Source organism: Octodon degus, unplaced genomic scaffold (assembly GCF_000260255.1).
Source record: "Octodon degus isolate 3935 unplaced genomic scaffold, OctDeg1.0 scaffold00071, whole genome shotgun sequence".
In the NCBI taxonomy this organism is placed as follows: domain Eukaryota; kingdom Metazoa; phylum Chordata; class Mammalia; order Rodentia; family Octodontidae; genus Octodon; species Octodon degus.
The window spans coordinates 7,432,827-7,453,840 of NW_004524647.1; the positions used below are offsets into that span (position 1 = coordinate 7,432,827).

At 35.5% G+C, this 21,014-nt stretch overlaps 1 protein-coding gene across 12 annotated transcripts in view; it reads left to right on the plus strand.

The window, feature by feature from the left end:
- Window positions 1-21,014, plus strand: part of Clasp2 (cytoplasmic linker associated protein 2) — a 203,474-nt gene that overhangs the window by 127,496 nt on the left and 54,964 nt on the right. For 7 of the 12 annotated variants that reach the window (XM_023719722.1, XM_023719727.1, XM_023719721.1 and 4 more), the window contains 6 exons: window positions 533-634; window positions 778-804; window positions 8,341-8,511; window positions 10,953-11,060; window positions 16,915-17,021; window positions 20,556-20,797. In XM_023719722.1, coding sequence (XP_023575490.1) covers window positions 533-634; window positions 778-804; window positions 8,341-8,511; window positions 10,953-11,060; window positions 16,915-17,021; window positions 20,556-20,797 — 757 coding nt within the window. The remainder of the gene's footprint in view (window positions 1-532; window positions 635-777; window positions 805-8,340; window positions 8,512-10,952; window positions 11,061-16,914; window positions 17,022-20,555; window positions 20,798-21,014) is intronic. The other 5 variants (XM_023719724.1, XM_023719730.1, XM_023719733.1 and 2 more) reach the window with 1 other exon arrangement.

Here is a 21,014-nt window from a genome sequence, read left to right on the forward strand (position 1 = left end):
CGGACTATTGGATTGTTTTTAAGTTAAGCTCATATTTAAACTATAGAGTAAATTTGAGAATAAATTTCCTAGAAACTAAAATTTAGAATTACAATTACCAATTAAACAAGGGACATACCTGTAGTAATTATCTTAATTATGACTACTAAATTAATATTTTTTCATATTAAGTGTGAAAGTCTTCTAGTTTGATTTTATTCCTACCCTTGAAGAAAAATTAGTTTACAGTACAACACATAAAAGACAGTAAGAAGTCAGGTATGATGCTGTGCACCTGCTGTGCCAGATACCTGAGAGGCTGAAGCAGGAGGATTAGTGTAGCCTTTGGCAATGGGCCACCGTGAACGGCATAGCTAGATCGTGTCCAAAAACAAAAGACCCAGTTGACATTTTTGAATTTTTAAGAAAAATATAACCTGTAGGTAATGATTGCATTATTACAAAATTTAACAATGCTTGAAAATAGTCGATTTTTTCCTTTAATATTATTACTTTTTAAAGTTTTTAATTCTGTAAATATTTTATCCCTCAGGCCGTGTGAGAGCAAAGCTTTCAGCACCACTTACTGGCATGGGAAATGCCAAGACAGATTCTAGAGGAAGAAGTCGAACAAAAATGGTGTCTCAGTCACAGCGTATGTACTGCTTATTAAGCCTTCTGTGTTTGTGAATATGTTAGAATAAATGTGTTGCTTGTGTATTGCTGTAGTAGGACATGACCAATGGACGAATTTCAAAAAAGATAAGAGACATACTGAGTTCTTGTTCTGTACTTTAGGTTCATCATCACCTGACAAAAATGAAGGTATTTTTTTCAATGTTTTGGGTCAGTTGTTGTGCATGTTTTGGAATTTTTTGAGTGAGTGTTGTCTTGTCTTTGTGTTATTAGGGCTGCATCATTGATACCTACCACTTAGAAAGATAAACTTCATTTGTTGTACAAACTTTTGCATGGAGATACTTTAAATAGCACAAATATCGTTAGCATTAAGACTTTCACATTCTACTCAGAAACTTGCAAATGTGGACAATTATATATATATATATATATATATTTTTTTTTTTTCTTTTGATGGAACTGGGGATTGAACTCAGGCCCTTGCACTTTCCAGGGAAGTGCTTATTCCACTGAGCCATCTCCCTGGCCTCAATTATATCTTTTAAAGGCAAGATAATTGCCCTATGTTAGCACCAGAATCTTTTTGCATCTAGTTAATGCTTTTCAAAGACAGAAATTTACCCCCAAAATCTGCTCTTAGAATATGTATTTTTGGTTAGCATTTTTGGAAGGTACATACTGATTTATAGTGATTAAAAAAAAAAATAAGCTGAGATATCCACTTCTCTGTATTCCTTCGTGAATTTAAGATTGATGTTTTTGCTAGTTGGTAGAAACTAATGAGTTTCCTTGTGAGAAAAGGACCTTTTGGGAGTCTTGGGTAAAATGAATGTTTTATTTCTGTATGTTCCAGAATAATAACATACACATTTATAACATTAATTAATTTGATCCCATTCCTTCTTTACCAAGAGATTTTCAATAGCATTTATCTCTAATGTTAAGAATTTTTCTGGGAGGCTGGGGAGATAGCTCAATGGTCTAAGTGCCTGCCTGGCAAGAGCAAGGACCTGGGTTCAATTCCTGGCACTGCTGACCCCAGAAACTGAACATGCTGTGCCAGCCACTGAAACCAGGCATGAAGTGTCTGCCTGTAACCCCAGCACTGCGGAAGCTGAGACAGGAGGATCACTATGAGTCTGAGCTGCATAGCGAGACCCTGCACCAAATTAATTAATTAAATGATTTTTTAAAACTTAAAAGAAGAATTTTTCTAGGAAAATATTTTTGAGGGTTATTCTATAAAGTTGGCTGTTTTGGAATGAAATTGATTTAACTATCTTCCACTGATATTTGTCTATTTCTTTAAACCTGATTCTTGGAGTTTACAATCAGGAAAAGGAAAGCTTGGAAAGAGTAGAGTGCAAGACCTGCTTAAGAGATGCTCTTCTTTACTGTGTGTGAATAGCTGCAGAATAACAAGGGAAGCACTTATCAAAAATCTTAAAGATAGGGCTATTAAAGTGCCTACAACTAAGCAGCAGCCAGGGTTCAATCTCTGGTGTGCCATGCTGTTCCTGCCCCTGGGGCACTCTGAGATAGCTATTGGATATGATGGTGCACGCCTGTAATCCCAGGTCTTAGGAGACTGAACACAGGCGGATCACTACGAGTCTGATCTACGTAGTGAGACCCTGTAGTCCTTTACTAAAATACCCCCCCAAAAAATCTTAAGTATATAGAGAAATACTTAGTAAAACTGGTTTTCAAATTGAGGATTATTTACAGAGTAACAAATGTTCTCTAGGAATTTTTCTCAGCCAAATGAAATCATATCACATTCTTCCCTGATTCTTTGTGTTTTCTGGAATGTTTATGTAGTGGTCTAGTCTTTTACAATGTAGCATATTTTCCTTCTCAATGTGTGCCTTATTTCTCCATGTGTACACTCCAGACCAATATCAGGATCACCTGTGAACTAATTAGAAACACTACCATATAGCACCACACATCTGTTGAATCCAATATGTAACAAGGCCACCCACCAAGTGATTTGTATCACAGTGGCACTGAAGTACTACTGATTTAGATCATGGGCTTTGGGGCTAGGGATGTAACTCATTTGTAGCCACTTGCTTAGCACATGTGAGGTCCTGGGTTCAGACCCTAGCCCCAAAAAACAAATCAGGAGTCGGGATCCATACTGCCCAGGTTAGTCCTGGCTTTTGTAAACTAAAGTCACTTACCTATAAAATGCAGAATATGACAGCATCTACCTTGTAAGATTATTATAAAGATTAAATGTTACAGTTTATTTAATATAATTAAAACTGGCTCAAACACTGTAGTTAGCTAATATAATTATCATTATTAATTAGATATCAACTCAAATTTATACTAATTTTGTTTTTACTGCTTCCTTCAGTAAACAGATGTAAGTAAATGGTGAAGTTAGGAAATTTAAAGCACAAAATAAAGAGAATAGCCAGAAACTGTCCACATCCAGGATTTAAGGATAAAACTTAATTGTGAGATATTAGTTATCATCTAAAATAATATTAAGGCTGGCCTCTTGACCAAAGTTCATTTTCTCGCTTTGTTTGCTTTTGGGGTTTTTGCTTTTTTTTTACTGTCCTCGGCTTGGAACCCAGGGCTTGGCACATGCTCAACAAATGCTCTAGGGCTTAAACTACATTCCTGTCCCTTTGGCTAAGGGCTCATTGGTTTTTCAAAATGTTACTTGGGGGACTTCCTTTTGGGAACAGTGTAACTTCAGATCACTTCACTAGAATATAAAATAATTATTATTTGTATTTGTTTCTCACCTTGAAACCCATCCCACAATACTCTAAATCCAAATGTGATTGGCTTTGGAGTTGGTAGGACTTTTAAGATTAGTAAACTCTCATTATAAAATCACTTAGGTTTAAAATTATACTGAAGAGATTTTGTTTGCCTTCTTACTCATATGAGTGATTGTATGTTCCATTCCAAATTCTTTGGTTAGAAGAAAGATATGTAATTTGTATGCAAGTTTCTTTACAGCATATTTGCACAGAAATATTACAGTAATCTCCATCTTCACTTTGTCATAAAGTAATTCATCAGGGTTTGCATGGTCTTTCAATGTGTTTTTGTATCATCATTTAGAAAAAAAAATCTCTTGGATCAAAGCAGGTGTGTCTGATGGCTAACCAAATAAATGAAAGTATACCCAACAGAGAGAGGTCTAGGTATATATGTATGAAAGAATTGTGTCCCTTTTGTTGGTAGTGACTGGTTGTGTACAGATTGTACAGCCTGTCCAAAACATTGTCTCCTCTCCTCTCACCTTATTTTTTTTCTGTGAATCTTAAGATGAAACATGTAGCTTTTTTCATCTAATTGTTTTTCAGCTATAAGATGTTGTTGTTGTTCCTTACATCTAGTTTTAAATTAAATGTTTAAATAGTAAGAATCTAAACATTTAATCATTTGAATTTTGGATTACTGATCATAGAAAAGCTGAAAGTTTTACATTTGCTTTTGCAGCTGCATTTCATCTGCTTTGTACATGAGGGTTTGGTTTCTGCTTTATCAGCTGTGAAAACTGCTAAATGTCCTGCTTTTGTTACAGACATCTGTGCTTTGGAAGTTTTTAAGGTTTGCTTTTTTTTTTTTTTTTTTTTTGCATTAGGGATTTTTTTTTTTTTCCCTGTGAGAACTGACTAAAACTTTTTTTTTCATCTGCCATCCATTTTTAAACTGCTCTTTCCCTCTTCATGGATTGTAACCCTTACCCTAATTCTGCCTTTACACTTGTTCAGGATCACAATCTGCTAATACCATTGGTGGTAAGAATTTATAGACTTTACGTGTGCATCTTTTGTTTGATCACATGATATCATTACCAAAAATGGGTTCTATTCAGCAGAAACTCTTTAACATGTAATATTCCATCTTTCTATAATCATATTGGGACAAAATTTGCCAATTGTGATTTTTCTTTGTATTACCAAAACCCTGCATTTTAAAAAAATTGTCTAGGTTGAACCTGCAGATACAAGCATTCAAAAGAAAAGTACCTTTGGTAATACTTTGAAATATCAGAAAAGTACGAAACGGTAGTTTATAGGTAGCACAGAGAAAGTTAATGTCCAATTTCAAGTTCTGTGCACATCATACACTTTTTCATCAACTCTTTGGTTTTCCTAAAGGAAATAATTAGCCTTGATTCTTCTCTACTAGGGAAAACAGCTTTAGTATTTTCTTCTAATTTTAAATAAGTCCCATGAGTTATAGGCACTAGAATTATCAGTCTTGGGTGGGGGGATCACAGAGTATTAAAAAAGAGAGGATAGGGCCAGCCAGATAGCTCAGCAGACTAAAGCACCTGCTTAGACAAGTGCAGGGATTGGGGTTCAATCACTGGGGTGCTGTGCCAGTCCCACCCCTAGAAGGCACTGAGACAGCAACTGAGACTGGGTGTGGTAGTGCGTGCCTGTAATTCCAGCGTTTGAAAGGCAGAAAACAGGAAGATCACTACAAGTCCAATCTGTGTAGTGAGACCCTGTAGACGCTATACTAAATATAAATAAATAAGAGAGGATAGTGGTTGAAGTGACATGTACATTGTCAATAGTTTTTCAATGGGACAGTTTAAAGCTAATTAATAGGACATTTTCAATAATTAATACATTGTACATTGTTATCTTCTTAGTGGTTATCCATAGTACAAGAAGTAGACAGAATATCCTGTCCAACAACTATTACTAATCTTTCTTCTCATTGAATTAAGTGAAAGTAGCTGTATATCTATCCTAACTATTCTGTATATACAAATACAAAATGGTCTTTCCTTTGTATCCCCTTTTTTTGTTTAGTTCTGTCAGAGATGGGAATTCCATTGGCATCTAACTACTATAGGTGCATGAATTCAGCAAAACAATCCAACACAGTCCAGCAGTCCACAATAGTAGTAGATTATCCACAGAAGTTGTTGACTTGAGCCTTTCACAGCTCAGCATATTAATATGACTTTATTTTATATACCTCATTTTTATACTTTTCTGCTGGATGGTTAAGACCAAGATAAAGCAAGACTTATATAACAAGAAATGTAATTTTTGTATCTGCTAAGGTCAGTCAAGTCCCCTCAGGATTTATCCTGTAATCCTGTACCGCACTTTGTAGATCCTTTGTCAGTGTCAGCCATGCATTGTCAGTATTATTTCCTGGGAAAAAGTACAAATGTAAATATGGAGAGTGAGCATGCATAAATTTCATACTCAGTAAATCTAGAGCGGACAGAATAGCTGCTCTACTTATAAACTGCACGTTTCCTTCCTACCTGCTGAATAGACTCACGTTTCAAGGAACCCTCCAGTTATCCCCTACCAACACCTTCACCTCCCCAAATATATATTGGTTTTAATAGAATACCATAACTGTATGTGCTCAATTCATTATTTGTACTCTTTATATTGTTGCAAGTTTTCCCATAAAGTATTCCATTGGCCTATCTTGCATTGTGAGTTTGTGGCATGTTGGGTATTTGGATGTTTTAGTGTGTATGTTTAGTTTAGATACTGCATGGAGAAAACAGATGCCTTATAACTATCCTTAAGATTACAAATGAAGAAACCAGATTGGAGGATTCTTCACCTGAAACCTGCAACATTCAAACGAACAATCGTTTTAAAGTAGAACTTCTACTCAAATAGTGAATTGTTAGTTTCACTGGAAATACTGCTTTGTTTTACAATATGACTATCACCAGTGGGAGATAAATTTCATTTTGTGAGCTGGTAAAGTTTAATGAAGCAGGAATATAAAATGTACTTGGTAAGAAGATGCCAAGAAAGCTTAATCTCTAGTCACAAATCAGCAACTGGTAGACTACATCCACCCTGCTTTGTTAATGTATTGTTTGATCTGTACATGATTAAAAATCAGGAAATTTCAAAGCTTTTGTTTTTAAAAAATTCCAAGACTGAGGCAGTGTTACCTTGAGACAGAGCTGGCTAGAACTTCATCTACTGCTTAGCGAAGGACAGACACTCTCCTTTAGATCATGGTCCTCTTACCATGCCCTGCGCTATACTCAGTACATCTTTTTTGGAGGGAGGAAGTTAAGAACCCATGCTTTGCATTTAAGTCTTTAATATGATGTGGAGGGGGCCTGGCCCTAGCTCAGTCCTTTAAGTGGCTGCTTCCACAAAGCTGTCAGCCTCAGGTTGCTGGAGTTCGAATCTCACAACTCTCCCGCTGGCCAAAAGTGCCCTGAAGGCAATCGAGGAACAAAAACAAAAACAAAACAAAACAAAACAAAACAAAACAAAAATGTGGAAATGAATCATGATTGGGTGAAATTGTACAGCATGAACAGTCACTCTTCTAGATAAAAGGTAAAAGGTTTTTTCAGGAAGCTATATTTAAATTCCATTTTTCTATAATGTGACCATTCAGAATCTAGAGTTAAATTAACCCTTAGAGTTATCTAGTCCATTTTCCTGTTCAGAACAAAGTGCTCTGACTGACAAGAAAATTTATCCCCTTAGAAGTTAGCTCATGAGGGCTGGCGAGATAACTCAGTGAACTAAGCACGTATATAGACAAGCACAGGGACCAGGGTTCGATCTCTGGCCCCACATGCCCCCAGGCGCACTGAGCTGGAGATGGAGTCTGGGTGTGGTGGTACACTCCTGTAATCCCAGCTCTGGGGAGGCTGAAAACAGGAGGATCACTACAAGTTCAAGCTGTGTAGCTAGACCTTGCATGCACACACAAAAAGTTAACTCATACATTTCTAGTTTAAAACTGTATTATTGGCTCAACACACACACAATCTCTCTCTCTCTCTCTCTCTCTCTCTCTCTCTCTCTCTCTCTCTCTCTCTCTTTCCTGATTTCTGTGATTTTTTAATTTCTCCTGTCTGCACAACCACATCTTTGACTTCTTTCACATTTGCCCCTTAGTCCTTTGCCACAATTAATATAAGGCATTAGAATGGCCACCCAAGAGCACTTTGCTATTTGAAGACAAATAGCAAAAACAAGTTTCTTTTTCAGCTGACTCAATTTTGTTAAAATACTCATTTAATAGTATCTTAGCAGGCAAACTATTTTAAGATAAAGCAGATTATCGTCTTTGGCTATACCACCCTGAATGCGCCCAATCTCATCTGATAAAGCAGATTATCATTATTACATACTTAATAAAAATAATACCAGTAGGGCCCGGGGAGATAGCTCAATAGAATAAGCGCTTGCCTGGCAAGCACAGGGTGCGAAGTTCAATCCCCGGTACCACAAAAATAAATAAATAAATTTTAAAAATAATAGCAATAATACAAGAAAAGGTTCTCTCCACACCTTTTAAATATTTTTTCAAAGAGCTTTGTGGTTTTCTTGAGTGTTTGGTTTAGTTCTGGGGATCCAGGTGCTCTACTAGTGAGCTATATCCTTAGCCCTTATTTTTAAACATATGAAATGTATTATCAAGGATGTTATTGCTTTGGAAACTTGTTTTTACTATTCGTGTTATAAAATTTCATAATATTGTCATTGTCAAATATAGTATCCTATATCCCCCCAATTGAAAATATACTTTAGATAATTCACTATTCATTACTGTTGTATGTAGTATCCCCCACACCTATTATTATATATGTTTCCTTCATTTTCTTAAATGTAGAACATCTATATTTAATCAGTTTTCTCAAATATATTTCTTGACATTTTATCCTTTGAACGAGTTCTCTTGGTGTTCATGTTTTAATATTTATATGTGTTTAATGTTTAGCTGGCAGCCGGTCTGGATCTCCAGGAAGAGTTCTGACCACAACAGCCCTCTCTACTATGAGCTCTGGGGTTCAAAGAGTCCTGGTTAATTCAGCCTCAACACAAAAAAGAAGCAAGATACCTAGGAGCCAAGGCTGTAGCAGAGAAGCTAGTCCATCTAGGCTTTCAGTGGGTAAGATTTTATATGTGAGAATTGTGACCTTTCATTTCTTTTCTATTTCAGGCTTTAGAAGTATTAAAGACTTTAGATTATAATTAGGCATTTACAAGTTAGAGGAAAGCAAAACTTCAAGTAAGAATTGAAATACAGTATAGGTTATTGAATGAAATCTTCAAAGTGTAATTTATGGCCTTTAAAAATAATAGCTAGTATTTTAAAGTGCAAGATACATGTAGAATTTTTACAACATATTGGACACATTTATATGCATATAAGTATATCACTGTATATATAAACTGCTTATATTTCACATTTGTATTATAGATCAATGCTACTTTCCAGTGGAGGTAATAGAAGATATAATTGAAGCCAGCTTAAACAATAAAAAGGGATTTATTGGCTCCTTTAACTGAATAATGTAGCAGTTGTACATCCTTTGGGATTGTTTGATGAGCATTATCTTCCTAGACTCAGAATCTCTCTGCTGTCTGGCTCTTTATGTATTTTCCATCCTTCCCTCCTTTCTGTTTTACCAGTCATGGTATTCATTTTGTCTGTAGAGTAGCTGTTACTTGACCTGTTGGTCCTAGAGCAGAAATATGATTGCTCCAACTTCTTTTTGAACATTTGTTTTTCATTGTTTTGAAAGTTTTTTGTAGATTACCTATATAAAGAGCATCCACCCGTTTCTATTTTGGTTTTGTCAACTTGATGTAGTATCTCAACTCTTCTGCCCTTCCCTTCACTCTCTTCTTCGGGTTATCAGTTTTGTTTTTACATTACTAAAGTTTGCACATGTATTCTCCTCCAAATTCTCAGTCAAGTCTTATGTGCTTATTCTGTAAGTTGACTTTCATAGTTGAAAAGCTGTAAGTAACGTGTGTTGTGTTATGAGTAATAAGTGTTGTTTGCTACCCACACATGGAATATACTGTGACCTCATTTCTCCCCAAAGATAACCTGAGGTTTCAGTGTTAGAGACCACGTGAGGAGAACATTTCTTACATAGAAATGAGTTCTCTTTATCTTACAGCCCTGGTAGTTACATAAATTATGCCACATTTTGGTTTGCTTTGTATTTAGAAAGTGACTTTCCTATATTGTATAATTGTTTCAGCATTTCTATTTATTTTTAAATGGTCTATAGGAGAATAATGTCTTCACATGTCATTTTGTATTGCTGTCCTTTTGGTAGTACTAAGTATTGTGTGGAGTTTTCATTTACTCTTTTTTGCTTTGCCTTGTATGTAGTCTCAAGAAAACTTCCTCAAGAATTATATGTGGGAGTCAGTTTCTTGAAGTCTTACTTGTCTAAGACTGTCTTTATTCAGTAATTGTCATAGACTTTTTTAGGCCTACAATTTTATTTATTTATTTTTTTTTCTGGTGGAACCAGGGATTAAACTCAGGCCCTTGCGTTTGCCAGGGAAGCGCCTATTCCACTGAGCCATCTCCCTGGCCCCAAGGCCTACAATTTTAAATTAGCATGCTTAGCAGCAATTTTTACCTAGAACACACTTGATATTTGTTCCAAAAGCCCCTGGAATTTTGAGGCTGATTTACTTCTTTTTCTCTTGCAGACATTCTTCTAATTCTCTACTCTACTTTTAGTCAATCCTTACTCCTAAGTTTTCTGTTCATTACTTATTTCTATAGTTATTTTTTTAAATTTGTGACAGGCCGGGGAAATGGCTCAGTGGATTAAGTCCTTCCCTGGCAAGCACAAGGGCCTGAGTTCAATCCCCAGTTCCACAAAAAAAAAAAAAATTGTGACAGATGAGAAGAAGCATGGAAATGAAAGCATTGTTTCATTATGAACTAAAAACAAGAATGAATATTGTATTCAGGTTAATACTTGACATGTATAGATTTTTTTTCTGTATTAAAAATAAGATATTTTTGAGCCAGGTAAAGTAACCCTGGGAGTCTGAGGCAAGATTGCCCTGAGTTTGAGGCCAGCCTGAAATACATAGTGAGACCTTGTCTCAAAAATACTTAATTTTGACCTAAGATACAAAAATTGATGGAAATGTATATATGTATATATTTCATTCAATGAAGGGTAAAATTGAATTTTATAGTATATGTTGTAGAATATTTTAATCTTTTTACTTATATCCTTATTTTAATGATACTATTTTACCCTCCCAGTTTCATAAAAACTTGCAGAAGGACCATATCCAAAAAACCTAACTGTATTCCTACATGTTTCATCAAAAGTAGTTCTTTTTAACCTTTAAAAAAGAAAAAAAAGTCACCAATCAAAAAAAAATTTTTTTTGGGGGGGGGGCAGAACTGGGGATGAACTCAGGTCCCTGTACAAGTGCTTATTCTACTGAACTATCTCCCCGGCCCAATCAATTCTTAAGAAAACAAAATAAAACCAAAATTTTAAAATAACCTAAATCATGTCTTGTGTTTTCTTCCCCACTCTGCTGGTGATTTATGCCCAGCCCGCAGCAGTCGTATTCCTCGGCCAAGTGTGAGTCAAGGGTGCAGCCGGGAAGCCAGTCGGGAAAGCAGCAGGGACACAAGTCCTGTCCGTTCTTTTCAACCCCTCGGTAAGCATTTGGGCAGGTGTGAGGTACATTCCTTTCACCTTGAGTTTGCACCATTCAGTAACTTCAGGAGACCTAAAATTTAGTATTTTTCTTCAACTCTATCTTTGCTCATGTTTTTTGTCACTTTGAGAGAGGCATCAAAAAGAAATTATGTCAGGAAAATTCCTTTAATGTTACTATCTTAAATGAGCTGAATTTCTTTCATAATCAAGTGTCATAAAAATCTAAACTTCAGAATATTTATTTCAATTTTTTATCGTAACAAACTGGTGCACTCCTGTGATCTTGACACTCAGAGAGCTGAGGCAGGAGGAATACTGCAAGTTGGAGCCCAGCCTTGGCTACAAAGTGATTTCAAGGCCAGCCTGAATTGCATAGTGAAACCCTGTTTGAAAAAGAGAATCAATTAATCAAACAGATTCACAAAATTTAAAATTTTTCTTTACATATTCACAAGTGAAATGCGAACTTAGTTTTGTAAACTGACTTTGTCCTGTTCAGCAGAAATAGTGATTTTTCAACCTAGATCATTAAATGTAGGTTTACTATAAAGAGTGTATAAGACAATATATGAGCTACTTATTAATGGAAAGGATTAACATTTTTATAGTATTTTACATTTTTTTTTTTTTTCTAAACTGGGGATTGAACTCAGGACCTTGCACTTTCCAGACAGGCTCTTATGTGACCAACCCATCTCCTGATATTTTGCAGTTTAACAATTATTGCCCATCTGTAGCTTATGTCATGTTGCTGCTGTTAAAGCTTATTTTCCTGATATAGAGCTTATATTATAACTTTGATTATAATACTCAATTTACCTCAATTATAAACACAGTTAATGATTTTTGGAAACCATTAGTATTTTTAGGACAACTAGAAAGGCATAATTTTTTACATTGAGAATGTCTAGAATTTAGTCTTCACAGTCCTTCAAATTTTTAACTAGAGAGAGTTCTATTAGTTATCCATTGGAATTCTTATTACTTCAGGCAAATTAGTATAGAATTTCTATTGGTTAACTTCTAATTCTCTGAGTCGTTGGACACAAATATATCCTGTACTGACCTTTTAGCTAGAAAAATACACCGATAATCTCAACCATGGTTTATGTTGTAGCCTATAGCCTTGGGTTTCAGAGAGACTGTCACTTTCTCTTTCCCTGTGGGAAGGTACCAAAATAAAATTCTGCATCACTAAGGCCAGGTGTCACAGATGCTTGGCCAGAGATATTTTACTCTGGAGAATGTCTACAAGTGGTGTGTACATATGCACGCATACATGGCACATCCTCATTTTTCTATGTACCTAAAGAACTGAAATCTGACATTCATGTATAATAAACATTGCCATGTTGAAGGAACACATGTTGTTGTTCAAAAACATACTTTTCTTAATTAAGTTTATTGATACATTTTAATGATCATATTCATCATAGGAGATTTGTACCCATGAATGACATATTTTGATTTCTCTTTGTTTTCCCAATCCCCTCTCTTCTCCTTCAAGAACATATCTTTTAGGGTCAGATGGCCTGTGTTCATATCCCAGGTCTTCAGCATTTCTGTGCCTGGTTTTCCTTATCTATAAAACAAGAGATACTACAGATAATTTCTTTATCTGTAAACAAAGATAACATGTATATCATAAGATTGTTTGAGGAGCCGGGGAGATGGCTCAGTAGAATAAGCACTTCCCTGGCAAGCCCAAGGATCTGAGTTCAATCCCCGGTTCCGCCCAAAAAAAAAAAAAAAAAAAAAAAAAAAATTTTTTTAAAAAACTCCAAAAAAAAAAAAAAAAATGCAAAAACCGTCAGGGCAGTGCTGGGCACACATTGAGCATCCAGTTACCATGGTTTTAACATCCTCAGCTTGCTCCCACTACTGCTGCTGTTACTGTCCTCTTTTCCCCCTCTCCCCATCTCCAAGCTCTAGTCACTTACACTGCAGTGGGAAGGATCTCATATTCTTTGTAATGATATAAAACCTGTGTTTATATAATATTGTGCTAACACCACAGGGAATGACTGGCAGACATCAAGAAGAAACTAGATATGTTTCTGTATCTTTTAAGCTTGTATATTATTCAGAGATTAGAAGAAATTAATAACCAACTACAAACTATGTTAAGCATTGTTAATTTGACTACATTTCAACAGGACATTTAGCCATTGGTTTTTCTAGATTTCATTTCAAAGCATCTCTTTTAAGGAAGCAGTTGTATTGATTCTTGCAAAACTTCCTATTTGGCTTAGAAATAACTGAACCTTTCCATTATATTGTTGGGGGCTTGCAGGTTAGCTCAGTTGTCTAAAGCACCTGCTTAGGCAAACTCAGTCAAGTGCAGGGGACCACTGTTCAGTCCCCAGCACCACATGCCTCACCAGACCTGCCCTTAAGGCAGCCTGAGCCAGCCAAAAAAAAAGAGTCCTCCGTTATATATTGTTAAAACAATTTTTTCTAACCCCCTGGTCAATTTACAGAATTAATTTTTATAGTCCTTTTGTTTACATACAGATACTGAGTAGCAAAGATAGCTGATTAGCCCTATTGGTTTCCCAGAGATGAAGACCTACATTCCTAGGTCCTCACTGCTCCTGCTTTTCTGCTACATTTGCCTCCAGTCTACAGCACTTATCATATATGCTATTTGGTGGAATTGTTTTTCCTTTTCCCTATGACTTTGAATATTGATATTTAACCAATGAATCCTATAGCTTATTGTATATACACTTGTGTCACAGGCCATTTGTGAAGACCACAAAATTTCAGAAAGAAATTGAAACTGAGCAAGGTAGAACTTCTCTGGAACTTGAATCCTTGGTTTTCTTTTATTTCTGGAACTGAGATTTAGAGGAAAAAAATTTAATTTATTTTAAAACACATGCATGGTGCTTCAATCACAGATTTTTTTTTTTTTTTTTGTATTTAGAACAGGGTGTACAGGGTCTCACTGCGTAGATCAGACTCGTAGTGATCCTCCTGTTTACAGCCTCCCAAGTGCTGGGATTACAGGTACATGCCACCACACCCAGTCTCAATCACTGTCTCAGCGTGCCCCGGGGGTGGGGCCAGCATGGCAGGCTGAGGGGTCCAATTTCCAGCCCCTGTGTCTGCTTAAGCAGGAGCTTTAATCCGCTGATTTATTTGGTTGACCCTCTCAAAAACAGATAAATATTGATCCCTTCTAAGATTTTCATACAGTAGGCATTTTCAGATTTGCTCAAATCTTTTTTTTTTTCCATGTTCAAAATCATTTCTGTTAAATTAAGACTACATACTGTAGCGTTGTTTAAAAAAAATACTAATTATCTTTTGGGATGTATTAACCTTTTTGGGTAGCATTCTTTCTCTCTAGTCTTTCAGTCTTTTTTTATTGTTTTCCTAGTCATTCAGGTTTCCCTATAACAAAATAGTGATTTGTAGTTTAACTACTCTAATTAATACATTTGAAGACTAACTTTTAAAATAAAATGTTTCATTGAATATTAACATGCATCTTTAGTCCAGTTAGCTTCTTTATGTAAGAGAAAGATCAACTTTATAGTGTTAGGAAAATCAAGATTTTAAGATTCAAAGCACAAAATATGATAAATTTAGATTCTAAAGCAGTACATAATGAGATGCCACAAATTTTTAGAATTTTTGTTTTATTGTAGAATTACTGAGGTTTTTTTACAAAGGTGCTTTGATATATATATATAATCTATTGAATACAAAACTTATATACGGTAAACCATTATGAAAAATATTTCTTTTAATCTGTTGAGGTATATTATATGAATAATGTGAAGGTGTGGTATATACACTATTTAAGAACAAAGGACTTGAAAGACTACAAATACTGAAGTTTATCACTTACTAGTTTTCACATAAATTAACCTCTGTGCTCTAATTTCTGTCTTAATCTATTCAGCTGCTATAATAAATACCAGAGAATGGGTACTTAAAAGTGACAAAAAATTTATATCTCATAGTTTGGGATACCAGGAAGTCTAGGGCACCAATAGATTTGGTGTTTGGTGACAAATCTGTTTCATGATTCACAGACTGTAGTTGTGTCTTGGGGTAGTCCTAGCTAAATACTGCTCTGGAGTCTCCTTTATAAAGGCCATACCCCTCTCGTGATACTGTACTATCACCTTGAGCGTTAGGCTTTTAATATCTCAATGGAAAGGGGACATAAACATTTAGACCTTTAAAATTGAGTAATAATAGCTTCATTGATTGTTGGAATGAAAAGAGATAAGATTATTATTAGCTACCAGTTACCATAGTGGTTTTTTTTTTTTTTAACCTGCAGTGTTTTTCTTTTTGTTTTGTTTTCATGTTTGTAATTTCAACATTTCTTTCCATTTGAATACTTGCCTTTTTCTCTCTTCTCTCCTCCTCTCTCATCTCTGCTCTCTCCCCCTTTCCTCTCCTCTCCCTCTGTCCTCTGTTCTCTCTTCTCTCCTCTCCTACTCTCTCCTCCTCTCTCCTCCTCTCTCCTCCTCTCTCCTCTTCTCTCTTCTTCTCTCCTCTCTCCTCCTCTTCTCTCCTCTCTCTTTTCTCCCCTCTCTCCTCCTCTCTCTCTCCTCTCCTCTCTCCTCTCTTTTCTCTCCTCTCTCCTCTCTTCTCCTCTCTCTCCTCTCCTCTCTCTTCCTCTCTCTCCTCTCCCCTCTCCCCTCTCCTATAGGCCTGTGTCTGTCCACTTAGGTGTAAGTTTTATCTGTGTGTCAGGAATGATCTTGCAGTGCTAATGTTCAGTTGCCATATTTGGCAGTATTCTGATCATGAACTATTCAAGAGTAACACCAGTGTTAACTAACTCTCCTTGCCTGACAGTAGTGCTGCCACTATTCCTTGTTTCTGTGGTAATAGATGAGGTTTGTATGGTCCTGTTATTCCAGCCTCCAGACACCATTCCAGATCTACTGGTGCCCTCTACGCCCCTGATGTATATGGGGCCTCAGGTGAAGGATGAGTACATTTTCACTATCGTCTGTGCATTCATCTCAAATTTTGTTCTTTTCAGTTTTCATGGAATGTTACTCATTTTAAATATTGATTTGTTTTTATTTAAACTTAACTTGTTGGAGCATACATTACTTATTTTCTTTCCTTTTACTCCAAGTAACTTTTTCCACTTTAGCAATCCTACTGAGCATTCTTTTCACTACCCCATGGACATTTTTTCTTTTGTATAATCTGTTATGTCATTTTTAAATACAAAATTGTTTTATGTTCTTGGTTATGTAATTCATCTTTGTTTATATGTTAAAAAAAAAAAAAAAACCAAAATGGTGGATGAAGTGTTTTAATTGTAAATGATGGTATACAAAGCAGTTGAGGGAGAATTCATCTCTGGTTTGTCTTCACATATCTCAGAATCTTGGGCACATGATAGCCCCTTAACATATACCAAATGATCTGTCTTAATTACAGAGTAAAATCAACCTACCTGGAAGAAGAAGTTATAAATGGAGCTTTGCTTCCCTAGTACATTCCTGGTGTGACTTCAGTGATCTCCCAACCCTTTTTGGTTGGGATTGATCTGCTTTGTGGTTCTTTGTGGTTTGCCCATATGGAGAGACTTACCTAAAACTGACAGAGCTGGATTAATTACAAGGGTATAGATGTCCAGGTCCTTAGTCTGCTAAATATATATATATATATTTCCTTTACGTTGTCAATAATTTTAATTGTTTTTACCCTTTTATTTGATGATGAACTCAGCATGCCTATAAATACAATATTGCTTTTAAAATGCTTTGCCCCATTGGTTTTTTTCCCCCCTTTAGGGTCTTAAAGTTTCCCAGCCTAGCACTATTACATGCCTACCTCAAAGCTTTTTCCTTCTTTTGATGAATTAGGTCCAGGGTATGGGATCAGCCAGTCAAGCCGACTGTCATCGTCTGTCAGTGCCATGCGAGTCCTGAACACAGGTTCTGACGTGGAGGAGGCAGTTGCAGATGCCTTGGTACTCTTCTCCATCTCCTTATTGTTATTCACATTCTACTTATGAAGCCAGCGTATGAGCAAGACAGTCTACCTATGTGGGAAGGGCATGGGAAAGTTCTTCCAGATCGACTCAGGACAATAAAATACGAACAGTGTAAAGCAGACCAACATACTTGATTCTTGATCCTTACTAGGTAGAAATTTAGCCCTAGTCAGCAGTACTGATGAGTGTCAGGATCATAGTCATGTTTGATACAGTCATGTGTTTTATGCACTGTAGTATATTGAATCTAAGGGAAGATACATTAATACACTTCAGTACACTTACAGGATTATTTTGGTTTGTGTTGATTTTGTTCTTTTAATTATGTGTATTTTTTGAGCTAAGAGAAAGCACAGCTGCAAGGCAAATTATAATCAGGGTATCTTCCTGCCTGCCAAGTGCAAGTCTGAGTTCAATACCCAGCACCAAAATAAATAAATAAAAAGATATCTTCCTGATTATTTAAGCCTAACACATTAGACAATGAAGTTTAAGAACATGTTATAGAGATTCATGGTAGTTGTCAGAAGATTACTCTATGTATACTGTTGTTGCTTATTGTTCTTTTTTCTCCCTTAAAAGTATGAAGGAGGGGCTGGTGAGATGGCTCAGTGGTCTAAAGCACCTACTCAGAACAAGCTTAGCAAAGCATAGGGACCACGGTTCAATCCCCCAGCACCACATGCCAGCCAGCCCCTGCCCTCTGGTGGGCTGAGCTGGCCCCCCCCCCCCCCCCAACAAATAAATAAAATTAAAAAAAAAAAAAAAGTATGAAGTAATACTCTTTGAAATAATGTACATAACTTGTTTGGCTAATTTCTCAAGTCAGTTCAATGTGATATTTCCCCTTTCAAATCATGAATTATGGTATTAGTCTTATGTTTGAGGAGTACTCAATTAATTTTTGCCACTGAGGGGAGGGAGGTACCGAAGAGCTAATCCAAGGCCTCAGGAAGACTTACTCAGTTTCTTACCCAGAACTAACAGAAGGCCTCATCTTTGTTTTAAATAAAAATACATGTCTTTAAAAATATTTTTTAAGGGGCCAGGGAGATGGCTCAGTAGGATAAGCGCTTGACTGGCAAATGCAAGGATCTGAGTTCAATCCCTGGTTCCACAAAAAAAAAAAAAAAAAAAAAAAAATATTTTTTAACTAGTGTTGACATTATATAATTTTTTTCATATATTTGAAAGACAATAAAAAAAACTCCTTAGTAACAGCCATGATTTAATCATCATCACCTATGCAGTTCTAATAGCCATTATTACTGAATTTTTCCCTTTACCTCAGTCATTGATTTTTTTATATAAATTAATAAAGTAGGAACATTATTCTCTTGAGCATGGCATATATTGATCACATCCTTGTAAAAGGTATTTTAAAATTACTATTTTTTTTATCTCTATTCTCAAAGTATATATTCTGGGTTTTTTAATTGGTTGTTTTACCAGTTCACCTCTGCTTATGTAAATTTTATGAATTGAGTGGGTTATTCTTGAACTATCCTTTATAATACTAAAGTAGTATTTTTGAATTATATAGAAATATTTCAAGGGGCCGGGGAGATACCTCAGTAGAATAAGCGCCTCCCTGGCAAGTGCAAGGGCCTGAGTTCAATCTCTGGTTCTAAAAAAAAAAAAAAATTCAGCAACAAAGGCCAAAATATGAATCCAGATAATTTTATTCTACTATCATTATTTGCCTAGCACAGATACAACAGTTGCAACTAACATTTGTAAGGAAATAATTCCCCATTATTAAACGTAATTTGAACCTGGGTAAAATTAGAGAGATAAAATTAAAAGATGCAAATAAGAATATTTAGGATTCTTTGGGAAAAGTGTTTAAGGGAATACTTTTGTAGTTCAAATATATCTTTTTCACCTAATGAGTATTGATAAGGTTAAAGATATAGCCTGTTAATAAGCAGTTATTTTGTATTTAAGTGTTAAAACAGTGTTTCTGGTCATGGGAGTGCTTAATGCCTACTTCACTGTGCTGTTTAGCAAAATATTCATTATTTTTAATTTCTTTCTTTAAAAATTTACTGCTCTCAGCTCTTAGGAGACATGCGGACTAAGGTATAGACATTATTTTCTGGCATCTTATGATAATACAACCTTTTCATTATTTCATCAATTTAAGACATGATGGTTTTCTATAAAAATATTAGAGTAATAAAAATCCTTAGACGTGTTTCTGCTTTTCTACAGTATGATTATTAAGCAAGGGATACTCTTTTCAATAAAGAGTCTTATGGGATTGCTAGTTTTCTTAACCCAACTACTTATACAAATGAGATGAGATCCTTTCCAGTGATGTTTATGACAAAATTGATCCTGGGCCTCAACACAGGAAACATCCTAAATTAAGTTGCCATTCTAAATTAAGTTGGTGTCTCTAAATCAAATGAGTACAGTGAGTGATGGAAACATTATAAAACCATTTTAAGTTCTAAGTGTATTTCTTTCAGATTTTAGACTGTGGAAAACATATAATCACTTGGAACTACTTTAAATTATTGTATTGAATATATTTGATTGAGATATCTTTACCAGACAAAACCCAAATATATTATGTAGATTTGTTTCTAGTTCTTCCAGTGGAAATCTCAAATGATCTATTTGCCTTGATGTCATTTTCCATATGCAAGGCGTAATTGCCTGCTACATAAATTATAAACTTTATATGTAAAGAAATAAAGTGAATCTGAATATGCATTCTTATATTTATTAAATCGGTGAACTGGGCATGGTGGGGCACACCTGTAATCCCAGCACTTGGGAGTTTGAGACAGGAGGATCTCTGTGAGTTCCAGATCAGCTTGGGGGCTACAAAAGTGAGCACAGGGCCAGCCCAAACTGCATAGTGAGACCCAGTCTCAATAAAAAATAAAAATTAAAAAAGGTAGTCAATGGTATAGATACTTTGAGTAAACCTGGAAAGCCCTTAAAGATCTTGCCCCCTAAAAGAAATAGTAAGCAAAACAATATTTCATCATTCTTTATATTTTATAAGACATGAGGGTTCGTACAGGGGAATAGTAGCAAGATAAGTGGTAGTGGAGGTAAGAGACTAAGAAAGACAGGACAAATTAGACTTACATAGGGGGAAGCGCGCACATTTCTGATCCATTGTACTCTTCCTCTGAAAAGGTAATGTTTTTCTTCTTAACAATTTAAATATGTAGTAAGTTTCTGTTAATTTTACATTCTAATAGGTCTGGGTTTTTGATGAAAAAGATTAAGGAAAAAACTGCGTATATTTTAGCACTTCCCACTTAGGAATCTAAACTTCAGTGCAGTCTTACTCTTCTACCACTTAATATTTTATCTTCCAGCTTCTATAGTGTATTTTCTGAACAAAAACTAAATATTGGTATTTTATAATTACAATGTTTAGCAGCATGCTTTGTACTGATTTTAAAACAGAAACAAGTCCTTTTGTGCTCAAGAGATACTATGAAATACTTTTTAACTACTACTAATAACATTCTTTGTATATAACAGAAAAAACCTGCTCGAAGAAGATATGACTATGGAGTTCATTCAGATGATGATGCTAACAGTGATGCTTCCAGCGCTTGTTCTGAACGCTCCTATAGTTCTCGAAATGGTAGTATTCCTACATATATGAGGCAGACGGAAGATGTGGCAGAAGTTCTCAATAGATGTGCTAGTTCCAATTGGTCAGAAAGGAAGGAGGGACTCCTGGGTCTGCAGACTTTATTAAAAAATCAGAGAACATTAAGGTGAGATGTGTTGTTTTAAAAGAATTGTTCTCTCAGCTTAGTACCTGTTGGCTTTATTGCCATATTTAGAGATAATGGTACAGAAACACACGTCCTGAATTCACAAGTTGTGTTGCACTTTTTAACCAAGCCCCATTCCTTTGCAACTATCTTGTAGTTTACTATAATTTGCTTGCTCTATTTGAAGAAATATTTTTAAAGGAAGCTATATATTAAA